This window comes from Nelumbo lutea, chromosome 2 (genome assembly GCF_056320005.1).
Source record: "Nelumbo lutea isolate HS-2025 chromosome 2, American lotus-T2T, whole genome shotgun sequence".
In the NCBI taxonomy this organism is placed as follows: Eukaryota; Viridiplantae; Streptophyta; class Magnoliopsida; order Proteales; family Nelumbonaceae; genus Nelumbo; species Nelumbo lutea.
In genome coordinates this window covers 45319264-45345046 of record NC_142685.1, presented here as the reverse complement: position 1 = coordinate 45345046, position 25783 = coordinate 45319264, and the positions used below count along the sequence as shown (strand labels likewise).

The 25783-nt window shown below is 41.1% G+C and overlaps 1 protein-coding gene and 1 pseudogene across 4 annotated transcripts in view; one reads left to right on the top strand and one right to left on the bottom strand.

Annotated features, from left to right (window-relative positions):
• LOC148870306 (rhomboid-like protein 19) overlaps positions 1-24362 on the top strand; it is a 34510-nt gene extending 10148 nt beyond the window's left edge. The window contains exons 2-10 of one of the 4 annotated variants that reach the window (XM_088968532.1): positions 6974-8137; positions 8900-9028; positions 14142-14266; positions 21010-21070; positions 21193-21359; positions 22531-22645; positions 22759-22961; positions 23271-23408; positions 24068-24362. In XM_088968532.1, coding sequence (XP_088824658.1) covers positions 9005-9028; positions 14142-14266; positions 21010-21070; positions 21193-21359; positions 22531-22645; positions 22759-22961; positions 23271-23408; positions 24068-24170 — 936 coding nt within the window. In that variant the 5' untranslated portion in view covers positions 6974-8137; positions 8900-9004 and the 3' untranslated portion in view covers positions 24171-24362. Of the gene's footprint in view, positions 1-6968; positions 8138-8721; positions 8784-8899; positions 9029-14141; positions 14267-21009; positions 21071-21192; positions 21360-22530; positions 22646-22758; positions 22962-23270; positions 23409-24067 lie in introns of those variants that run through there. The other 3 variants (XM_088968531.1, XM_088968533.1, XM_088968530.1) reach the window with 3 other exon arrangements.
• On the bottom strand, positions 17210-18460 carry LOC148870307 (alcohol dehydrogenase 1 pseudogene; annotated as a pseudogene).
• Positions 24363-25783: the final 1421 nt, after the last annotated feature.

Here is a 25783-nt window from a genome sequence, read left to right as displayed (position 1 = left end):
GGCCGTACTTCTAGGCCGACATTGTAGTGGTCCTGATGAACTAGCCCTTCAAGGTTGTCCTCGCCAAGCTCGAGACCTTGGGGTGCTTGACAAAGTGGGCCATCAAGCTGTTTGAGTTTGACATCTAGTACCAGTTGAGGCCTGCGATCAAAGCACAAGCTCTGGCAGATTTCATAGTGGAGTGCACCTTTAGCCGAGCCCTTCGCCAGCCCCCAAAAAATGCTGAGGGGGATCATGTGGACGATGAGATTCAACCCTGATGGAAGCTTTTTGTTGACGACTCCTCCAATGCTAAAGGAAGCGGAGCGGACCTCATCCTCCTCACCCCAGATGATGTCACCCTAGAGTATGCGCTAAGGTTCGACTTTCCAGCATCAAACAACGAAGCCGAGTACGAGGCCCTCCTCGCTGGTCTGCAGTTTGCTAGGGACCTCGACTCCTCATACGTTGAGGCCTTCAACGACTCTCAACTAGTGAATCAAGTGAACGGTGAGTATGAGGCTAGGGAACAAAGTATGTCCAAGTACCTCGCCAAAGTCCAAGATCTATTTCGCCACTTTCAACGCTTCTCCTTACAACAGGTTTCGCGAGTCGAGAATGCACGAGCTAACGCCCTCTCCAAGTTGGCAAAAACCTCGAGCGAATCCCCCGGTCGGACCGTGCATGTCGAGAAACTGCTTCGGTTCTCCATTGAAGAAGCCCAAGTATTCCCAATAGAGGCCACACCTTCATGGATGGATCACATCGTCAACTTTCTGTCAATTGGATGGCTGCCTGAAGACAGAAATGAGGCAAAACGACTCAGACGACAAGCAACCCACTACACCCTACTGGAGGGGAAACTGTACCGAAAATCCTTCACCTTGCCTTACCGCCGATGCCTTTGTCAAGAGGAGGGCAACTATGTGCTACAAGAAATTCACGAAGGCATCTACGGTAATCATCTCGGTGGGAGAGCCCTAGCTCCAAAAGCCCTAAGGCAGGGCTACTTCTGGCATACCCTCCACAAGGGCGCAGCTAGGTTGGTGCAAAAGTGTGACCCATGTCAGTGGTACGCCAACTTGTGCCATCGACTGACCACCACTCTCAGCCCTCAACAGCCCATGGCCCTTTACCAAATGAGGCATGGACCTCCTTGGCCCCTTTCCTTAGGGCACGGGGGGCAGAAAGCACCTTATTATTGCAGTAGACTACTTCACAAAGTGGGTGGAAGCCAAGCCTTTGGCTGCCATCACGGTGCGAGCCATCCAAAATTTCTTTTGGAAAAACATTATCTACCGCTTCGCCCTACCCTACATGCTGCTTACCAACAACGGGAAGCAATTTGATGATGCCAAGTTTCGGGAGTGGTGCACCTCCCTCGACATCAGGCAACAATACACCTCGGTAGGCTATCCTCAAACCAACGGCCTATCTGAGGTCACCAACAGGACAATACTAGATGGACTGAACACCAGATTGGACCGAGCAAAAGGCCTATGGGCTGATGAATTAAACAATGTACTTTGGGCTTACCGAACTATGCCTCGGGCAGCTACGGGAGAAACACCTTTCGGCTTAACCTACGACACAAAAGCAGTAATCCCAGCAGAGATCGACCAACTGACACTCCGAGTTGAGGTGTACAATGAAGCCGAGAATGATGAAGCCCTCAGAGCAAACTTAGACCTGCCAGAAGAAGCCCGAGAGCAAGCACAGATATGGGTAGCCGCTTACCAGTAGCGAATGGCCTGCTACTACAACTCCAGGGTAAAAGAAAGACACTATCAAGAGGGAGACCTTGTCCTCAGAAAAGTCATGATCCCCGAACCTGGAGTAGGGAAGCTGTGCCCCAACTGGGAAGGCCCTTATAGGATCAAGAGAGTCGTTGGCCCTGGCACTTTTCGCCTAAAACACCTAGATGGAAAACCTATACCTTGGACATGGAATTTAGAGAACCTCCGGATGCACTACAAGTGATTGTAACATAATTTTGAAATTATGGAATGAATGAAGCAAAGTTCCTCTTCGGCTCAATGCTCAGTGCGTGTACCTACTAAGTTCTTACAACTCTTCGGCCTTGCGACTAGCAAGGGCGCATGACCCCCTTCGAGGGCTATACCCCCTCGCTAGACCAACGCCAAGACTTAACAAATAAGTAGTAAACACCCTAGCTAAAGACTTAATGTGTCAACATACACCAGGATGACTGAGGCCTCATGTGCCTCAATGCCCCACCTCGATGGTGGTTAGCCTCCTGAACTTTCACACTTAGCACTACCAACAAAGGAAGTCAGCCTTCTCGGAGCTTTGCGCTCGACCTCGTCGAAACATACGTGCAGGTACATGGGAGCCAAACGGGCCTGTCTAGGCCCCATGGAGCCAGATGGGCCTTAGCTCTGTCTCGGTCACCCCTCAATACGGCAGGCTACTTTGGCCTTGCCGAAGCTAACACTTTGAAGAACAGGAGACAGGAGAGCCTCAACTCAACCTCGGCCCCCACTCTCACCTTGACAGGTCATCTTGCTATTTACCCAAGTATAAGTCAGGGGAGGAGAGCCAAGGTGAGCCCCATGCTCCACTTCGGCCTCCCCCCATCACAGGCCTCTTTGGCCTTACCCAAGCGAACACTTAGAAGGGTGCCAGGCCAGGCAAGCCCCGACCTAGTTGTGGAGGCTTCGCCTCGACCATCCTTTTGCCATGCTTTTGACGCGCAAGTAAACTGAAGAGAACTACACTTGTCTCACACTGTGTTTTTTCTTTTGGAGGGGCATGGACCCTTCAACTGCAAAAACATAAGTGAAAAAAACACAAGGAAAAACAATACAACAAATGCAACAGTTGAGGCAAAAAATAAAAAAAATGCCATTGATTTTCATTATGCACAAAAAGTTTTGGCTTTACAAAATTGTTTCACAGCCCCTCAGAATACATGTACATTGTCAAAAAAAAAAAAAAGGAGAGAAGAAGAAAATAGAAAAGCCTAGCTTAGGCCTTGCCTCCTATAGAAGGGTGAAGAGAAGAGTTAACAACCTCCTCGAGAGAATCAGGGATCACCTTCAATGATTCGGCATCGAAGTCAGGTAGAGCCACTGCGAGGCAAGGTCGGCCAGTTCCTTGGCCCGCTTCTTTGCCTCCTAGGCCATCTTCTTGGCCTCAACGGCCTTCTGTTCGGCTTCTGCAACACACTCTGTTGCCCCTTCGGCCTTCTTCTTCGCCTCGACAGCATCTCCCTCGGCTTGAGTGAGACGTTGCTCTCCCTCGGAAAGAAGGCTTCTAATGCGGGCTCTCTCCATCTGCTCCTTGGAGAGGCTCTCCTGCACCCCCTTCAGCTGTGCTTGAGCCTCCATCTGGAACTTCTATTCGTCGATGAGTTTCTACCGGAATTTATGGTACTTTTCCTCAGTAGCGGCGGTAGCCTGCTAGAGCTTTTCCTTCTCCTCTTCCAGCTTGTCCATTTGGTCCAATGTCAGTTTCATTCGGTCCTCGAGACCAACATAGTGAAGGTAGACTTGCAGCAAAGAAATAGTCAGTATTCCACAAAGAAACAAAAAGCCATGAAGGAAAAGGGACAAGCATTACCTCGGCCAGGCTTCCCAGGTCCTAGGTGTAGACTCTCTCGGGCGCTGCCCAACATCTAAAAGCGATTCCTCGAGAGGAGGGCCCCACTCACCAGGGCTTGACCAACCCCTTTCTCCCGAATGGAGTCCACCTCGTGGACGTTCCACTAGGGACGAAAGATCTGGTTAGGTCGCTCGGCGAGCTCTTCCAAGGGTGTGGGGGTAGAAAATGACCCATTCGTTCTTTGTGGAACCTCATCAAGGCATCCTTCGTCGAGCCCCCGAAACGGGCCACTTTCTATGGGGGCTAATCCCTTGCGACTTCCTCGGGCGGCCTCTTCTGCCCTGTCTCTGTCTCCTGGGCAGGCTTTTGTGACCCAGTGGTTGGCTTCGGCGGTACCTCATCGGCGGGCTTCTTCCTCTTGGTAGGGACTTGTGAAGTTGCTCCCTTCGTGGGAGCTGCTGGAGTGGTCCCTTTACTAGGGACCTGACGAGAGGACCCCCCCCCCCTTCGCAGGGGTAGAGACCTTCTCCTTTTGACTGTAAGAAGGCCTCTGAGGCGTTTTAGCCTACTCCTTCTGCATGGCGCGAGCACGTTCCAACACAGCCTGGCGGGCATCCATTGGCACCTTTGCGAACAAAGCAAAACCATCAGTAATGCAGCAAAAAAAAAAAAGGAAAAGGACATGTTAAGGGACCGCAGGGCCTCTCCTACTGAGGGGAGCAAGGCTGAGCCCCGCAAAAACTAGTGGGACCTCCTCCTCCACCAAAGGCTAGGCTTGGACTCTCCCTAGGTCGAGCAACCGCACGAGATCATCGTTCTCCTCACTCATGAGCACGGGGACATTCTTCTCCGCAGCCTAGCTAACCTCTCCCCACCCCAACTTGAAGGACCAATCCTTGGGACATGACAAAAAAGAATAATTTTTCCTTCCAATTATGCACGGAAAAAGGATTGTCTATTGGCTTGGTCCTACGAGGTTGGAGGTAGTGCATGCTGTTTTTGGAAGAATGCCTCCTCTGCACAAACAAAGCTCAAAAGAGTCTTGGCGTCAGTTCCACTCCTTGGAACCGAGCCACCACCAACATGGTCACTATAGTCCTAACGACGTTGGGCACTAGCTGGCTAAGAGTAATCCCATATGCCCTCAATAGTTCAAAAATTAGCGGATGAAGGGGAAACCAAAGACCGAACTGAAGAAAATGTTGGTAGATGCAGATCTCCCCCTCCTTAGGAGTCCACGGTCGTCCGCCTACTTCGGGCACCCTCATACCATAGGACGAGGGAATGAAGTACTGTCTTGCTAGAGCTTTGTCCTGGTCCCCATCCAAAGAGTTCTCGAAGCCTAGGTGGAGGACATCAGTCTCAGCTATTGCCTGTGCAACCCTCGTCTCGGGAACATGGTCTAGGGTTCCCTCCCCCTCGGCTGTGTAGGACCCTTCGGCCTCCCTCGGTGTCACGGAGGCGGCACTCTCACAAGGAGAGTCCTCACCTCGACTGCTGCCTTCAGCATCCTCAAAGGTTACCCTCCCCTGAAGCACCTCAACCTCCTACCAAAGGGGGCAAGAGTATAAGGACTCAAAGGGGAAAGGGGAGAAGGGTTACGGAAAGAGCTCCCCTCTGATTCGTTCGGAAGATCATAGCACTCAGGTCCAGAATCTGAAAAAGACATTGTTTAAAATTACCTAGGAAATGTGGAAGAAGAAAGAGCGAGAATGAAGCATTGAAGGTTGGAGAGTTTGGAAGCTGAGTTCACTCAAAGGCAAAGGCGCTTAGAGGCAAATGACAAGAGTGCTGCCGCCAAGGGCTCTATTTAAAGGAAAATGAATGACCCAGATATCCTGAGATCCAACAGATGAGGAGTCATCGCCTCCACAACCCAATCACAGCACGCTGCGTGGCACTCATCCTTGGAAGGCGAAATGACGCGCTAGCAACAGCTCAGGTCATCCCTGATTCAACGGACGCAAAACGTCTCCGTACCTATGATCTAGCCACACTACCCCCCTGAACGCTCGTCCTCGAAAGGCGAAACGACGCTCAGGGTGCACCTATGATCCGTCGGACCAGCGCGTCCACCCAAAGTGATCCGCCGGTTTGGGCGACCCATTCCTACGAGAATGCACACCGATTCATCTGGAAAGCCGTCCGCGCACGGATCCTTGGGCCTCATGGGCCCCTTAGTGTCATTGGTCCTCGGCCTAAACAGTCTTCGACCCCCTAGGTTTGAAGCGATAGTGCCATAAACCACTCACAGCCTTGGCCCAACTTATGAAGACGAACCAAGAAGAGACGCGAAAGAGGACACCACTACGGGGTACACCTCGGCTACCGGGTCCATTGGCGCTCACCATTACTACTCCATAAGCCGAATCCGAATTTTTCTCCTTAGCCTCGGGAGTGGGGGCAAGTGATGTGGGGTGACCCAACCTAGCCCATTTGAGGTTGGGAGGCCCAGCCCACGAGCGCTAGATCTGGGAATGAGATTCGCTACAACAAGGGTTACTCTGCTCTCCTTGTACGGAGCCAGTCACGGAGCGGCCACGCGTCCCCACAAAGCTCTCTAACTGCCCTCATACGACACCCATCTCAGGCGTTCATCTCCACCTACCTCCAGGCAGCTCAAGTATAAATAGGGGTGCCCCCCTCCAGGTAAAAAGGAGGAATGGAATACAATCTACATCTGGATCTGGAACTAATCTCAAAAGCTATATTCTAGTTCCCCTCTTCATACCCTGTACTAACTTGACTGCCGGAGACTCTGCCTCGAGTTCTCACCTGGGGCCTCTGACGTATTTTTCCTACCTTCGGCTTCTATAGTATTTGGAGCCCTCTCCGCCTCGGCCTACATACCTCAGCCTCAGCAGCAAGCTTTCCGAACCCTCGAAGCCTTCGGCCAGCCTTCGGGCGAAATTACTTTGTTGTCCTCGGCCAATCTGAGCACCAACAGGTAGTGACTTTCATTAGGCTTGAGCTTTAAGACATTTCGAGTTACCTAATTATTTGCATCCTTATCTTTTAAGGGAAAATTGGCCCATCCAAATTAATAGTATTATTATTGGTTATTCTCAATATTTTCCCCTAGAGTAAATAGTATATTAGATATCGTTATTTATAATAATTTATTCTTAAAAGTTATTATTATAATTTGTTAAGTAGATTAAAAAATTAGGAAAAGGAAAGAAAACAAAATAAACAAAATTTTAGGCTCTGTTCGGATAGGCTTCTACTTTTGTGCTTTTAAAAATAGTGAAGTACAAATTACATAAAATACTTTTATTTTGGTATTTTTGCTTTGAAAACCGTTTGGGTGAAAATTTTTGAAAAGTATGCTTTTTAAAATAAAATTACCATTTTTTTGTTTGACAAAAACCATTTTGTTTTCATTTGCACTCACATTTCTTGCATTTCTTGCGATTTTTAACCAGAGTAGCCGTCGCTTGAAAGAAAACTTTGGGTGGCGTTTGGCATCAATATTGTTGCTCCAGAAAATGGTGACATATCAGCGCCACGTTGGAAAAATTGGTGCTCAAGAAAATGATAACATGTTTGGAATCGTTTTTTCATAAAAAATGGTGCTCTAAACCATGTTTTAGAAATTGAGAAGGTATGGTTTGGGAAAACGTCAAATTCAATGTTTTCTCAATTTGGAGCATGTTGTTGCCAACGAAGACATGATGTGGCAGTGACGTGACTTTTTGTAATGGGTACTAGTTTTGAAAACAGATATAGAACACTGGTACCAAGCAGAAGGTGTTGCTATTGCCCCAAGAAACGTTCTCCCTGACAGCAGCGTTTTTAAACAAAAATAAAAGAAACCACATTCTTAAAAATCGATGCTTCTAATTTACACATATACAGATGCAGCACCGATGCCAAATATATACTTGGTAGGCCTAAAACTTTTGTATAATGATAAAGCAAAAGTGGGAAACAATGGGCTTTCCCTTGAAGGGTTCTGTGTTATTACGAGCGTTTAAAGAAATGCTGCTGTTTCGGTGCCAACCGGTTGAAAATCTATTTAAGGGTGTCCACAGAATGTTTTGCAAGAAGATCCATGCGTGGAGGTATTTATAAAAATATCAAGCTGACTTTTGTTTTCGGGTTTTCATGAAGCTTCACAAATGGGATCTGCTACGAACAGAGACATGCATAACAGGCTTGGTAAGCCATCATGGGTCCACATCATTCATGGGTCCCATGTGTTTACTTGTGATCGGTTATATACGGATTACGTACCTCCGTCTTCAGTTGTTCACAGTAGATCTCATTATCTCAACTCTTCACCCCCAAATTTCCGAAGTCAAGGCAACTAAAGTGGACTGAAATCAGTCTTAACTCTTACCAACTGTCGTTTCCTGCAAATTCACATCTGCGCCCCACAATATATCTCAAGAGATATTCCGGATATATGATCAAGACATGCAGTGAGGTTGTTGCGAGACACATTCCACGAGGAACAGATCCGGGCGTGTTTGTGAAGCGCAGATCTCTGATCTCGTCTCCTGCACCTTTGGAGCAATCTGAGTTGCTAAGCAGTAAATGGGCCCTACCACCCATAATCAAATAAGAGGATCAGGGTCCATGACCAGCCGCGGTACTTGTTCTTGTGCACTCCTAATATCTTGCCCACAACTCTATACCCTAATGACTAGGCGTATCTGGTGTTTTTGAATTTTGATACAACAAAGCATTTTAGTTTTTATTTTTATTTTTTGAAAATAGGCCAGGGGTTTGGTCTTGTTTACCATGAAAATGCCAAAATATCCAAACCCCCTTTGTTAATTTTGAATCTTGTCACTATCCACATTCTATTTGTGTTGAATTGTAGCTTTACATCACTCTTGTATGTATTGTGAGGTTATAGCTGCATTTGGAATTGATGTGGAATGTCATCAACGTAAATGTTTACGCTGGTTTGATTTTATCGGAATGTAAAGCTTCATTGAAATGTAAAATCAATGTAAAACTCCATACTTTTTATCATCACATTTTTCGAAGATCAACGGGATGTAGTTTTACATCGATTAGCCTAATATCGGTAGAGAACGGGCATGGAATCTCCCTTCTTTTTTTGTGTTAACAATTAGTTGGAATTATTTATTTTAAAAAAATCAGCTCCAATAGTAATTGATTTTTTTCGCTAAACCTTATGACAGTTGCAATTAGACCCTCTATTAAAATCCTCTAACAACCGGCACAGGGTATTAGAAATAGGCATACATACATACATTACGTGATAGGTATATACATACAATAGCCCCTTGTACTATTAGTTAGTAGATTAGCGCGGTTAGGACTGACTTGGCGCTGTTTTGGTACTAGTCTTTTGTCTAACTCCTCCCTGTTCATAACACAGCTACGAGGCCCGCGACACGGTGAAAGACCTGAGAAAAGGTGGAGTCTAGACGGCAAGAAGGGAACTCATCAGATCACTAGCTGCAACGATTGGGAATCCTCGGCAATGAGTTCTCAGACGCTAGAAGGAGTAAGGACGAAAACCGTTCTGCTCTTTTATTATTATTATTGTTATTTTTAAATTAAAATCCTCTGTGTATCCACCTCTTTTTGCATATTGTATACACTTCAATTATAATTGCAACTTTGAAACTCGACCGGATAAAAAGTTCTGTTTCTCTATGGGATTTATTTAACGGGCAGCGAAATGTTCGAATCCCTCCTTCCTTCTCCCCTGAAGTTTCAGTCCTCTGTAGTCACGTAGCTAAAATTTCTTTGTGAGGCACCATTACCAGATATGATTTCTTTAGTAGAGGATCCTCTTCCGGTATTATCACCTACTGGATCTCCCTGTCTCGCCCGCTGCTTTCCGTTTTCCTTTATAGACCCAATCTACGTTTCTCGTCTCCTTCCATATGTACATTTACATTTCAAGTAGATTTCTGTTTAAAAACAATTATTCAGAAGAAGTGCATATGCATGGATCTCATTCCAAAGACACCTTTTTTGCTGTTATATTTATACTTTCCCCCTCAAATACAGCCCAAAAGTAAACACGCTTAAAGGATCTATTATGCCGATAGGACTACTAAAGACTCTAAAGTATTGATCAAAGGAGTGCCTTTTCAAACCCTTTACTGGCCTTAGGATATTGCACCGACTGAACGACATAGTACTGGTAGAAGTCCATTGTCTATTACCACACCCCCAAGTAGTCCCATCAATACTTGATAGCCCATGTGGTTATGGAACCCATATAACTCTATTACATTATAAACAAAATATCCTGTTTGTAAAGTAGGGAAAATGGGCGTTGATCTCTTCGAGGGATTGTTTTACTTGATCAATTTGGAGGGCGATCAACCTCCAAAGTTGATATTGCAAGCAAAAACTCTGACTGTTGGAAGCTTTGGACAAGAATATACTACCCAAGCTGCCTAATCAGCAATTTACTTCAATGAAATTACCTAGATTCTTGAATTCAGACAAAAAATCATGTCCAACTAAATAAGAAATAATTGCTGCTGGTGTACTTGACAAAGTAAATGATTCCATCCCAGAAATCAGGAACGTAGAAATTAATATAGGGCTGTGTTTGATTGCACATAAAACAAAAATCTTTCTTAGAATCGGGAAATTCTAAGAATATAAAAATGAATTATTTTCCTAATTCTCATGGTGTTTTGCTTAACTTGGAAATGACCTGATTGATTAAGAATATATGGGGATTCTGATATTAGAATAGAGGATTTACCCTCTTTTCAAAACTTGGTTTGCAGAAGATTAGAAGGAATGCCACTTTCCCATAAATACTACTCAATCATTTCGAGAACATTTATTTTCCAGCCAATTGTGTGCAAGCTTACACCATAAGATTGTCATTTTCTATGGTAATTGTTTGTTATCCTTTATCTTAAATGCAACTAAAAAGAGCCTGGGCATAAATCTCATCCTCCCTCTTTTGAAGCACCCTTGTCTTTAGAGGTTGAAACTTAAAATGTCGTTGGGTCCCATCTTTTTTACTTAACTTATACCATTGTTGTACAAGCACCAAGGTTCTGCTAAGCTATAAATGGAAGTATAGAAATATGAACCATATTTTCTTCCACATTTTTAATTCCACCACAATTGTCTTTGAATAAAAATGCTGAAAGATAGCTAATTGTGTCTTTTCAATGCTCATATTTCTGTTAATATTCAAGCAAATGCCTCTGATATTTTTTGGCTTTGTTCTTCTCAACAAGTTCAGTTTTCTTGTTCTTAAGGAATTATAACAGAGGAGATTTTTCATATAATTGGTGGAATGTTTTGGTGTAGAGGGTGGTACTATATAGATATTTGATCTTTGGGCTTTTTTTTTTTTTTTTGTGAAGTGTGGCTCTTATAGTTTTACAATGTGATAAAATCTTTATTACTTGTAAGAAACAAGTTTGCTTTTCTTACAATGTTATCATCCACTACTACTGTTAGTTGGGTTTTGTAATTTTTAGAGATGACTAACATTGACATGCAGCCATCCACCACTGATCACTCCTTTAATGTTGCAAGTCTAAAGGCTTTGGTATGGTTGTCTTTCAGTCTTTCCCGGAGTTTAATTTTGTCCTTGATCTTATCTAAGTGTCCTTTAATGTTGCAAGTCTAAAGGCTTTGGATATGAACCTAATTCATGGAGCATTTGTTTGCACAAAGTGGCAAGTCTCAGATTTAAACCTTCATTCATATTCTTGTCAGCCCAATAAGTTATCACTGCACTAAGCAATTGCCCGTATCGTAGATATCATGAAAGGATATTACCCAACGATGGTCCTAGCTATTTGGGATCTCGGGAGGGGTAGACTGGATATGGACCTAATCTTTGGCATTTTTTTTTTCATACAAAGTAACTGCTCTCAATCTTGAAGGGGCCCAAGTCAAGTTCATAATCCCTTAGGTTGTGGTCAGACCATATCTCTAATAGGGCCTTCTCATTATATTTGGAATTATTTTGTTGTATTGGTAATCAATGGTACCATAGAATGCATTTTCCATTGAGCGCATGAAAACTAATCCCACTATCTGATTATCATCAATTATTAATTTGTTTGTTTGTGTTTGCCTAAAAGCCAATTTCATATGATCATTCTAGTTTAATTAGAAGACGCGTCTTATTGCTTTCATGTTGATGGCATCCTCTCTTGATTGCCTTGAACCATATGAAAATGATAAAAGTTTTGTAGAGATTTTATATTAGGTGTTGGCTCAAAATAACATGATCATCAATTGGGGTATTCATCTCATTTAGCTGGTTAAGGCTTAGTCATCTCTTTAGTTGCTGAGCCCATTCATGTCTATTCATGCTTCTTACCTTCTCATCCAACTTTGAGTACCTGCTAGTCATAATTTTATTTGTTTTAGACAAAGTTTTGTAAACTGCAATAAAAAAGAAATGGATTCTCCAAAGAAAAAAAAAGAAAAAGAAAAGGGATAGATGATAGATCAAAGATAAGTGAGAAAGGGGGTTAACTTCTTTAGGGGATTGACATCCTTGATTGACTTTTAAAATCAAAAGCAATTTAGGCAATTTTGGTAATTCAGGGTTCATGGCATCATCCTTATTGTTTACTTCGAACCCATAGGGCATAGAAATTTTGTTTATCAATATAGGGCATGGTGATTTTTCAAGGGCTTGCTAAGTATTTGTACAGGGATTGAGACTGGGAAAATCCATAGTTTTAGGGATCTAGTGGTGGAAGGAGACTCTAAAAGTCTAAAGTGATACTAGGATGGATTGGCTAGATAGAGGGGTTAATAAAATCCATTGTATTGTGGGATTATCTCCTAAGGAATTCGATTATAAAAATAAAATAAAAAATGTTCTAGGGGAGAGGGACTAGGGGCAAGCCTATTAGGGGAGTGGTTCTTGGAATGTTTTTCAAATGAAGTTGTTCTTTCATCGTAAATCAATAAAATTGCGAATGTTTTTGATCAGGGAATTACCCCTAAAGTGGAAAAGGGAATTGCTTCTTTTGGTTAAGGAAACTTTTACCAATAATTTTACTTGATTGAAAAAGAAAGAAAGAAAAGGTAAGCAACCCGTACCCGAAAGCTAAGCACATGCAATGGGATGCCTTTGTAACTCTAGTGTTTTTTTTCAACCTGTCATTGATCAGGATGGTTGAACCATTCAAACCGTCACCTGGCCAAGATTCTAGGTCCATTTCTAATAAAACTCGGAAATTGGTAAAAAACCGTTTGACCTAGGCGGTTGGACCATTGACATGTTCGACCTGGTGACTGGGTCATGGGTTATACACTAAATGTGTATGCAAACTTTAGGAGGCCATAACTTTGTGCCGATGTTCGATTGGGGTGATCTTTTTTTGATTTTGGGTAACTTTCGAGATCTATGCATCCCAAGTGCCTTGCCCCACTAATTTTGTGAAAAAGCTTCCTTTTAGCCTCAAATCACAATTTTTAATATTTTTCCAAATAAAAAATAAAAAACTGAATTAAAAACATAAATTAAATATAATTTGTTTACTCAGTGTTTTAAAAAAGATACACACACATTCTGTAAGAATTTATTTTCTCTGTTGTTGACGAAATCTATTCACTCTCTCTTGTAATCTTTCTTATCTTTTAATGAAAGTTTTCCCTTACTTTCACAAAAAAGCTTCTGTACCTCTTTGAAGTGTATGTTGTTTTTCTTTTCAAAAAGAGAGAAAAAATCCAACACAAGTCCAGTGGGAGGTATCTGCATAAAGTCTTAGTTTTTTTTGTCCCTATTTTTAATAGACATTATGCTTGTGACTTAGATGAGAGGTATTTAAAAAAGATACCATCTTTTTATGCTACTATATTTACTCAGTGTTTTAAAGGGCATGCGAGCCTAGGGAAGATGCCTTGAGGGTCAACTCTAATATTCATGCCTAAAACTACGGCATGTGTCTTAGACCTTCAGATGTTTTATGTAAAAACTACACATTTCATGCATTAATTGAAAAGATACCATCTTTTTATGCTACTATATTTACTCAGTGTTTTAAAGGGCATGCGAGCCTAGGGAAGATGCCTTGAGGGTCAACTCTAATATTCATGCCTAAAACTACGGCATGTGTCTTAGACCTTCAGATGTTTTATGTAAAAACTACACATTTCATGCATTAATTGAAGTAGGGATTTTATTACAAGACCAAGTTAAGGACTAATTCTAAGTTTTCCATGTGTATATTCTTGTTTTCTAAGTGGCAAGTAATTAAAATTTGAGGTTTTGCTTTACCTTAGGAGTTTTCTAGTAGTCTTGAAGGATTTATATAAATGTCATCAGTTTTATTTTAAATCTCTTCATATTTAACAATCTTTGTCTATGTGGTGATTAGTTATCCTTACTTTTATATGAAAATATAATATCTTCATGAATAGTTGTGCTTCTCATTTTAGTTTATGGCTTTTTCTTGAAACAATGAAATCTCATGAGTCTTAAGGGCCTCACAAAATGGAATATGCTAGTGCCTTGCATTATGCCTTTGCATTTCTCAACATTGCATGTACTTATTTGATGAAATTATGTTGCACCTTTTCTCCTTTTTATTTATATTAAGTCCAACAGAGTCTGATCTTTTTATAAGAATTACTTAAAATTGTTTATTAACTTTTACTGTCAGGGCTCTAGCCTTTTCTCTGGGTTTACTCGGCTTTGCAAGGGCCTTGCTACAGTGCTTGTTGGTGGATATGCTCTAATCCAGTTTTTTCCTGGTGCTGTTACTTATCTTGCACTTATTCCTGCAAGGTATGCTTTTTCTTGATGATCACAAACTTCCTCTAATAAATAATATTTGAAGATAGTGATTACAACAAAGAGAATATTATGGTATTTGTTCATCTAGTTGTTTCACATAGGCATATGTATTCAAATAGGGGAATGTGTTGGTTAGTCCGGTTCTTTAGTGAACTTCCTTAAATGACCAAGTGGATACCCCTGAGAGGACTGCCATAATCTGGGAGTTTGATTTTATTGCCCCTACAAGTGTATTTAGTTATGATGAATGGGGTGGCAATTTTCAACCCAACCCTCCGAACCCACCCAACCCACCCATTTATAACCTGCCCAAACTCATCCATTTACTTAGCAGGTTGGAGATGAGTTGAATGACCCATTGGGTAGAGTTAAATGGGTTGGGTTGGGTTGTAGGTAACTAGGTACCTGTTCAACCCAAAAACAAAATCACTTTCCTATTTCAGGTGGTGACTGGTGGATCTATGATTCAACCGTTCAAATTAAATAAATCAATCTGTGATGTCATAATTAAATAATAAAATATAAAATAGATAAAATACAACATTACAGAAAATTTATAAGAAAATGGCTGAACAAAAAAAAAAAAAAGAAAATGGGCATGCCTCTAATATTATATATTGATCATATTAAACAGAATCAAGTGTGAAGAAGAAGATACATATTTTCATTAATGATGGAAATGGAAAAAATACAAAAAAAGATAAAAAGATAATCAAATATCTAACTTGTGATCCGTTGATTGAGTCACATGGTTTAGTGGTTCAACTAATTGGTTAGGACAACTGACAAGGTTAACCAGTCCAACCAGTCTGTTTAACATGTGGTCAACATTGGATCAGTCCAATCAGATGGGCCACCAAGATGGTGATAGAGCTCACTAGTCTGGACTGGATGGTTTGCTAAACCATTGGCAAGGTCAACTAGTCCAATTGGCCAGTTCATTTGCAGGTTGAAAACACACTTCTACTCTCTCTCCTCATATTTTTTAGGGAAAATTCCCAATAGATACCCTGTACTTTAGGCCGAGTGCCAATTTAGTACCCGTACTTTAAATCGTGATAATCTAGTGCCCGAACTTTCAATTTGCGACAATTTGGTACCCGACATCAATTAGAAGACTCACGTGATATCAGGTGCAGGTTAAAATTTTCGAAATACCAAAACTACCCTTTTCTCTTCATTCTGGGGTGAACGAATGAAAGAGGAGAAGAGAGACGACCTTCCTCTTCATTCCTAGCACTTCCATTCCACCCCTTTCTCTTCAAAATCGGTTGGAGAAACGACAAGGAGAGGCCGGCGAAGAAAGGTGCTTCTCCCCAACATCTCTAGAGCCGTGCACAAATCTAATGGGTATGAAAACTCATAAGCCACGCACAGATCTGATGGGTATGAAAACTCCCATACCAGAGTTGTGCATAGATCTGAACCATTTTCATTCGGCGAAGAAATGTGGTTCTGATCTGAACCATTTTTAGATCTAAAACCATTTTGGCGAAATGGTGATTACAGTTGTATGTGATGAGGGCGGATTTGACCCTCCAATGAAATTATGACACTTGGCACCTCATGCCAACTAGACAGCTCGAGCTAGCTACGGGTAGCTCGTCACCTACAAGCAGCTTGCCACTTACATACAGCTCGCCACTTACAAGCAGCTCGTCACCTACAGGCTACTCGCTACTTACAGGTAGGTTGGCACTTACAGGAAGCTCGCCACTTACAGGCAGCTCGCCACTTATAGGCAGCTCGCCACTTACAGGTAGCTCGGTATAGGTAGCTCGCCACAGGTAACTGGCCACTCCACAGGCAGCCTGGCGTCTTACGAACAACTTGCCTCCTAGTAGGCCACGAAGACCTACCTCGGGTAGAAGCACCTTGGCACATTACCGACGGCTTGGTGAAAAGCAGCTCGGTGAAAAGTAGCTCGATGAAAAGTAGCTCGGTGCAAGGTAGCTCATTGCAGAGCAGCTCGGCGTATCGCAGGAAGATTTCCTACCTGACAACCGTACCTGCCAAATCTTCCTGCGCCCACGTCTCTCGCCAAGCGGCATCGTGCCTGCTAGCCCTGAGAGGTGTCCCTTGTCTGACAGGGCCGTACTCTGCAATGGTTACCCATGCCCACCAGCTCGGCCCTAGCAAGTAAGGGCTGCGACAGAGAATCAGAGGCGATTACGCCAGATCTGTCAGAACATTGCTATATAAGAGCTTCAACCCCCCAGAGGGGAAAGGGGGGAGGAAAAATGGAGGTAACCCCTGCTCTCTAGCTCTCTCATTTCTCTAATATCATCTTCAAGCTCTCTACTATCAGAGTGCTAACTTAGCCATCGGAGTGGCCTCGCCGGGTAACATCCCCGGGTCCTCTGATTCAGTTCTCGCAGGTTCCTTGGCTCCCGCCGTCTACAAAGAGGAGCAGATCATCTTCTCCAGAGAGCAGCCGAGTTGCACTACACCAGGGAGCTCCACTTCAGCCCCTGAGTCACAAGCCACTTGGGAGCAGACGTCACTGACGAGGTACTTAGCCAAAAAAATTGATACATCACAAAAATACTGATACGTGACCAGAAACGGTTACATCAGTATGTGAAAAGAGCAGAGAAAGTGAAAATGGATTTTTTTTCACCAAGGTGGCGCATTTGCTTGACACCAACAGTGTGAGGGAGCTGGTTTTTGGATTCTCTGTAAATGCAAGTATGAACAGTGGTTCCTACTTTTTTGAACAAGAAGTCAAAAGCTGAAGGTTAATATTCAGTAATTCAATACCAAACGTTACATTTTACATTTTACTATCGAATACAAACTTGAGATAACAAGAACAAAATGAAAAAAGTAACAACCATGACTCTTTGTTCACAAATACGGCATAAACATCTATCAGAAAACTCTCAATAATCAATATCTATTTTGCTTTGACTGAAATGCAGACATCCATTCAGTTTAACCATCCATTCGGATGATGCATCAGAGACTTTCGCCTTTCAGCATGTAATCAAAAGCCTTGTTTATCTCCGAGAAAGGGACTTGATGAGTGATGAACTTCTCCAGCTCAAGTTCCTTGTTCATGTATTTTTCTACAACAGAGGGAAGATCAGATCGCGGTTTGTAGTTGCCAAAGAATGTACCCTTGAGAGTTCTTTCATTCAATAAATTCATGGGGTGGGTCTTGAATGTAGCATCTTTATGAGGTACACCCACAAGAATGGCAACACCCCAACCATCATGAACACATTCAAATGCTGAGATCATGGCATTAATGTTTCCGGTACATTCAACACTCCGGTCAACTCCTCCATCAGTCATTTCAGCAAGCACCTCTTGAACTGGTTTCTCATGGTCCATTGGGTTCACAAACTCGGTGCACCCAAACTTCTTGGCTTCTTTAAGCCTCTTTGGGTTCAAATCAACTCCAATGATTCTGGATGCCCCAGCTATTCTAGCCCCTTCTGCAGCAGCAACCCCAACAGGTCCCGATCCAAAGACAGCCACTGTTGAACCCTTTGGAGGTTTTCCAACATTCAATTTGGCACCAAGACCTGTGGAGATACCACAGCTGAGGACGCAAACTTTGTCTAGAGGGGCCAAAGGATTAATCTTGGCAAGGCAACATGAATAACAGTATATTCGCTGAAGGTGGAGGTACCAACAAAATGGTAAATAGGCTTGCCATTGATGGAGAACCTGGACTGACCATCGTTAAGCATCACACCCCTGTCAGTGTTGATTCTAAGGTGGCTGCACATGTTGCTCTCCTCGGACTTGCAGTGAGCACATTCTTTGCATTCCCCGGTGAAAACAGGGAGGACATGATCTCCTGGTGCAAGATCCACCCTCTCCGACACTCTCAACTATCCCTCCTGCCTCATGCCCATAGACCTGAGGAAACAGATGATTTTGTCCCTTGGCTTCCCAGAAGTAAACATCGGTATGGTAGAGAGAGGTGTAGAGGATCTTCACCCGAACCTCATTTTTCTGTGGAGGTGCCACCTCCACTTCTTCAATCACTAATGGCTTCCCAGCTTCCCATGCTACGACAGCTTTGCAGCGAATAACCTGGCCAGCAGTGCTTGACATTCTTCTCTTTTTCTTCTTGTATCACGAACCTGAAAAAGTCTTCTTGGTTGGATTTTCGAACGCTTTGAATTGGTGGTGGTGTAACAGTGGTTCCCACTTGCATTGGTCAAAATAGATGATGGGTTATTTTCGTAATTTTAATTGGTAATTCATACATTATTCGAAATAGCTGGGGGGTATTTAGGACTTCTTATCTTCTAACTGATGGAAATTTAACGCTGGGTACCAAAGTGTTGCAAATTGAAAGTTTGGGTACTAGATTGTCGCGATTTAAAGTACGGGTACTAAATTGGAACTTGCCCTAAAGTACAGAGTACCTATCAGGAATTTTCCCTTATTATCACCATTCTCTTTGATCAGTATCTCGGTAATTCCAATTGTCCATTTAAATTAATGTATTAACTACAACCATTAACTCTAGGTAATTACTGATCCAAATGGTTAAGTCCATTTAAGTTCCCATGTAAAAATAATGTGCTTGTAACGTGAATTGAACTCAGAACTCTTATATGAAAGATGATCATTCTTTTTTTTTTTTTGAGGAAAAAAGATGATCATTCTTACCATTAGGGTATGTCTTGATAAGCTATTAAGAATAGGTTGGTTTTATGGATGTTGATGGCTGTAGTGGTTTCTTGAAGGGATAAGAGAGATAATAGGGAGAGAAAGAAGAGAGAAAATACCTAGAATCATTCACAGGGTGCCCAGAATCACTCTAGGGCATGGGAATCACTCACCATAGTTAGCATAAGCTGAAGAAAACTCAATAGCCTTTGTGTAAAACATTCATACATATTTATAGACTCTAAACTCATAATAATCCTAGGAGTCAAACTGTTAGACTCAATAATCCTTGTAGGACTCAAACTAAGTTGTCATGTCCTACTTCAATTCAAAGAAGACTCAATAACTCTAATCCTACTTATGCAATGACTCTGAAATTTTAAACATAAACAAACTATAACTATACAAATTAAACCCTATCATTGGACCCCACAGAAATTGCGAAACAACAAAAATACCCCTACTGTCCAAAAATACAGAAATACATAAAGTATCATAAAATTCCAATTTTGACTCTTCAGCTCCTGCATCATTTTCCCCTGGTTGAAAAAAACTCGTCCTCAAGTTTAGTTTTGAAGAACTTGAGGATGAAAAGTTGATATGCCCCAATTACAAAGGGAGTAGGACTTCCCACAGCTACATGCTTGGACTGTAGAGTAGAGGCCACACACAGAACTAGAAAATGATCTTGAAAGAAATGTATTTCTAAAACACTGCCTTCCATAACCATCTTTGTTAAATCATCAATAACATTAGTTTCTTGAACACTTGATTCCAAGGGAACTTAATGCTCCTGCAGATGGATTAGCAAAAAATAGGTGCTTCTTTAGAAGTTCTGTACTGTGATAAGATCCCTCCTGTGTAAAATTCAGGGGTCTGCTCCCTATTTGTACTGTTTCCTTTGTACACCCTCTTGGGTACTCCTATATTTTCTTAATGAAACCAGTTAACTTTTCTCAAAAAAAAAAAAAAAAGAGAGAGGAATTTATTTAAAGAAAAAGAAGAAAGATTCGAACCTAGGAGCAAGCTACAAGATGGAATTTCTTCCCTTTCTCTATTTTAATCTTTAATTAAATCTGAATTGTTGATTGAGGAAAGAAACTGATCTACTTATAATTCGTGCTGTTAAATCTTTCATTTATTGCACAACTATGCACATAGAGACAGAAGATACTAAAGCCTGGGAGTTTCCTTTCTAGAGACACTACTATCATATAAGATGGTCTTAATGAAATTAAAAACTATAAATCTACAATAAAAAGTTCCCTTTCTTCAAAAAAAAAACTATAAATCTAATGAAATGAAATATAGGGAGAGATATAATTGAGTTCTGATGCAACAAAAGTGGTTCTGCAGTCGCACTTTAAAGAGTTTGTACCAGTTACCATATGTCAATTCTGTTGTTAATCTTTCCCTGGATGTCAGAGATATTTTTATCATTTTCTGAGTCTTGAAGTGCTACTCATGAAGATCCTAACTACATGCCTCAAGTGTAGCATATTAGTATCCTTTATTCCCATTGGTCAAAGAAACTGTTAAATGATGCTTACACTCGAAATAGCAACCAGTTGGCATTGTTTCTTAAGATTGTCAGTTAATCCACCACGGCAGCTGGTGCCAGCAGGTATGGCAATGAAGAATTTAATGGTTAGAAATTCTTCATTAATAGGATTACAAAAGCACGACCCATGCTCACTATTATGGCTACATTCTAAGGCTATCAGCTGCTAAATCTGAATCCTATCGTGTATTATTTGGATTAAGTAAATGGAACCATTGCTGAAGAATAGTTCGAAGGCTGCACTACAGCCCTTCCATGGTAAACTTTTCCTGATTGCCTGTGGAAATACATTATCCACAAAATATGATTTCTTTGGATATTTAGAAATTTAATAATCACAAGAGAAAAATATCTTCTGATTCTGCATATCGAATTGCATCCAGTTGTATGCACAACTTTTGTATTCAAAGAAATGAAGGCTTGTAATTTGGTCAAGGACTCGTCCATGGAATGATATCTGATCTTGTCTCCATTTTTTACTTTGTAAGCTGAACTTTTTTTCCTGGTCAGAATGTTCACCTCCTTGGAATTGAATTTGCAGGACGATCCCTTTTGCTTGGAATCTTATAACAGCTGGTTATGTTGAGCAATCAGTTTTTGAGGTAAGTATTTGTTTCATTGTAAATTATGCAACCATTTTCCTATCATCATCTAGTGTGAGAGATGCCTCTTTCCCTTAAATTTCCTTCAAACAGCAAGTTTTGAAGCTACAATTGCTTTCCAGGTGGTCATAGGCACAGTTGGTCTTCTTTTCATTGGGAAGCTGCTGGAACCTATATGGGGTTCCAGGGAGTTCGTCAAGTTCATCATTATAGTTAATTTTCTGACTTATGTTTGTGTCTTCACGACAGCTATTGCTTTGTACTATATAACAAGGCAGGAGAGTTACCTGTAAGTATTTCTGATTCTCTGGAGACAAGTTTTTTGTTTTTTTTTTTTTTTTTACATTTTTGTTTCTTTCCTATTTATAATAGTTTTTAGGGGCCATTGTTTGTGTGCCAAAACAAATAAAAAACCTAAGGTTATGTCTGTATCAAGTCTGCCCCTCTCAAGACCCCAGATAACTGAGGCCAATATTGGCTAATGACCCTTATTTATTCTCGTTTTTCCTTTTTTTGGTTCATATTTTTGTTCTCCCTTTACATTATATTTGTTTTTTTAAATATGTACTGAAAAGATCAGCCAAATTTTCTTTTAGTGTTTTGTATATGTTGCTTACCCCAAATTGCTGGAACAAGTCTTGGCTAATAACAGTGAACGTTTTTTCTTCATAGGTATGCCAATTCTATGAAGCGTGTAAGCTATTAGATTTTAAGGAAAAGAACCCTAATATCCATTTCAGATTTCGAAAACCTGGATAGATCCTGTCAGTTGTTTCTTATCCACCACAACCTGGGCCAGAAAATTAGATTTCTAGATATTTCAGTGTGACTCTCTCTTATTCCATGTTGGGTCACTTGGAAAAATAAGCTGACAGAAGGAAACTTCTCTCTCTTGTGCTGTTGAGGTCAACAGGGTATTGAGTTTGCTGTTGAGGTCGTCCCATAGAGTTGAATTGACCTGGGGTTCTTGATGGTTTTGTTCAGAATTCAAATGACGAGTGGTTTTCTCTGAAAATTGGGAAACTAGTTGATCCAGGTTTCTGAAATCTGAAATGGGTTTTAGGGTACTACCTTCCCTATATTTTCTTAAGAACACTAGAAGACTTTCCTGTTAGGAGGAACAATTTGGTGGATTTGGATTTTCAATTGCTTACAAATGCTTATTAAACTTTTTAGGGGGCCAAGAAGCCTTTCATGAAATGTCTCAAATGTCATATGTCCTAATCCCCCATGCATCTGCGTAACTTGATGGCACAGATAGAACAAAAGGGTATTGATGTGAGAAAAACTGTTCTATTGCTTAGTATCATTTCACTCTTTTTAGTTCCTGTCTTCTGGTTTTGAAATTTTCAATGTATAGGTGCTTTCTTTTTCGTTCTCCATCAGATGCAAGTCTATCAATAAATGAAGACCATTCTTCAGATTTTCTGAAGTTTCTTTCTCCTTTTCTTTTTTGGTAGTTATACACCTCTTTCTGGCTTCCATGGGGCCCTTTCAGGTTTCCTGGTTGGTATCAAGCAAATTGTACCTGATCAGGAATTGTCTTTATTTTCTGTGTTGAAAATAAAAGCGAAGGTAAGATTTTTATGCACTCTATAGTTTGAGCCCTACCTTCATCTATCATTTGATATAAAATTCCAGCTACTCGGAACGTATCTTACTCCCTACCATTTTCTTACACTATCCAGTGGGTGTCTTCTATCATGTTGTTGCTGACCATAGCAACAAGCTTCTTTACAGATGATTCAGCATTATACCTTCCAACCTTGATATTTGGCACATATACAAGTTGGATATACCTGCGATATCTTCAGAGGAAGCCTGAAACAAACCTTAAGGGGGATCCAAGCCAGGAGTTTGCTTTCTCAACATTCTTCCCTGAATTTTTGAGGTAACATGACATTTTTAATGGGGAGTGATTTGCACATAACATTTTTTATACAGGACAAATAAATACCCTCATTCATCAGTAAAAATTTGTCTTTGAAAAGACAAAAGCACCTCCCTCTCTGTACTGGTTTATGTCATTTATAAACAGGATTTCTTAGTCTTTCTCTAGGGACGTGCCTGGTTTACAAAAATTGGATATTCCCAAAGACCCCCCTTTTAATTTCTGCTTTCAAATTTTAATGGGTTCACATATACTGCTTTTCTTTTTGATCATTCATATTTAGCATGCTCCTTGCTATGGGGAATGTAGGCCAGTTATTGATTCCATTGCATCAGTGCTTGATCGAATGCTCTGTGGAAGATCTGAAACTTCCAATGAAGCCACAGGATATGTATTGGGTGGCGACCCATTGCCTGGTTCTGACCCCATTGAGGCATCAAGGAGAAGGTATTACTTCATTTCTCACTTCACAGATAACATTACATGTCGGATTAGATGTTTGATCTACATATATAGGAATGTGAATGTCCTGAATCTCAATAGGTGAGTCACTGAGTTGATTGAGCAAAAACTATAATCACTGGCAATGAGTTAAAAATTCAAACTACTTGGATGATTGAAGAAAAAATTTTCTCCGTATACCATTTAACAAAGGAGGGGCCATTTTTTCTTGTGATGGTAAGGTCTTGGACTGGCAAGAATGAAACTATGGGTTTGAGTTATGAGAGTGGGTTTACCAAAGAAAAAAGGTTCTTAGAGTGGCCATTTCACACCAAAAATGCCATGGGTTAGGTCCATATACAGCCCACCCACCCCACCTCACATGCACAAGTGGTCATGACTAATGAGAATAATCGTCATAATAGCTTTTGAATCTGTTGTCTGGTTTTTGGCTTATGGCCCATTAAGTGGTAGCCCGCCATCTGAATTCTGAACCATCACGATCAATACATCAAACAATGACAGAGACAAGGTGTTGTGGCTTTCCAATACATGTTTTCCCTATCTTCTTGACTATAGTGTTCCATCAATTAAACTTCACATGTAAGTTATCTTTTTTGAATAAAAACTTTTAACCCACCCTGTTTTTGTTTTCCAAATTACAGAGAAAGGGGAGCTCGAGCACTAGAAGAAAGATTAGCAGCAGAGAGGTTGGCTGCAGCGAGGGGCACAGAAGACTCGCATAGAGATGCTACAGAGAGTGTTTGAAAGTTCCAGAAGTTTGTATTTCTAATCCAGACTAAGATCAGGCCGTTATTTTTGAAAATGTGCATTTGGATTTCTGGCGGAGAGTTTTGTTTCGCATTGTAAATTTGTCTCCATCCTCAGTGGCACGAAGGAGAAAATAACTCATAATTGTTACGGTTCACTTGGGAAAATTCATGGATGTGGTTCCTATCATTACATGGAAACTATAATGGGGCCAAAAGAGAGAACCGTTGTAATTGGATTCGAGAATAGTTTGGCGAATGCATCATGCGAAACCCCACTGAAACCAGAGGTGAAATTTTCGTGATAGAATGTAAGGTTTTGGTAAAGTGGTGATTTGAGCTGAGATTGTAGGACCATTAAGGAAAATTATAGTCCCAAGTCCAAACCCCAAACCTTGCCAAAATATAATGCTCCTGTAATATATATAAAAGCCAAAAATCATTTCTGGATTATCATCGGAAGATGTTCCTGGCGGGGACATGCTGTGGGACGTTATGGGGGCTTATTTGGTCTCAAGTGTCAACGGCACCACCCAACTTGAGAAATCAGATTAACTGAAGGTGATGGTAGGCTATGGAACCAAATAACGCCCCACGTTAGTGATAAATTACATGGAGCACACAGTGAAAACTTAAATGATTGTGGGTCTCATGTATTTTATTGCTGACGAAAGTATTATCATTGGTTGCACAGCCGATTGAACAGCTATTATGTTCAGCTAGTCCTTTATGCTATTAGAATAGTGGCATCTGAGTTTGATGGTTTATCAGTTTTACCGTATGTTTGTAACTACTTAACCGCATATATTAATATGCAAAGGCTATCTGCAGCCAGATACAATTATAAGAAGAATAAGAAAACTAAAGACACCATTATTGATAGCTTACTTTGCTAGCAATAACAAAACATACAAAAAAAAAAACTTCAACCATGTATAACAAGATTATATATTAATAAAAGCTGCTTCTGCTTCAGCCGTCAAGTTGAAGTTTGAAGGGCTATTGGCCAATCTACGGCTTTTCCAAATGGATCAAGGAATGATGAACAGTAACTCTGGTGGGTTTCCAAAAATTTAATCTTGAAAGAAAACTTTGGCTATTCACATTTAAAAGTTAGCCTGGGCTCTCAATAGGTTAGTTCACCCTGCATATGCAATGTCCATTGCCGACACCATAAAATGGAATTTGTGTATCTAACGTGTCTTACAGTAAGAGTCCTGTTGTCAGTCCAGGCTATCAAATTTAGTCAGCTAAGATTTTCCTGATATTATGTATGTTGTTTTTTAATTGTCCTGGTTACAGAGGAGACACTTGGATTGGGTTGAGGTCGAATTATGGTTTTGGTTTGAAGGAAAATGTGAATCTAACTAAATTTTGGGTTGGGTTATGGTGGATGCCTTGACCAATTCAAACGCAGTATATCTTTACATGGGTACATATATATATATATATATATGCATTCATATGAATACATATACATAGTTACATACTCCCTCAGTCCCCAGTCTTTCGTTTAAAATAAAAAAGAAATTAAAAAGGAACGCTAATGAATATTATAAGTTTTTAAGAGTTGCATAAATTAGTAATTTACCAAAATGCTCTTTTATATTA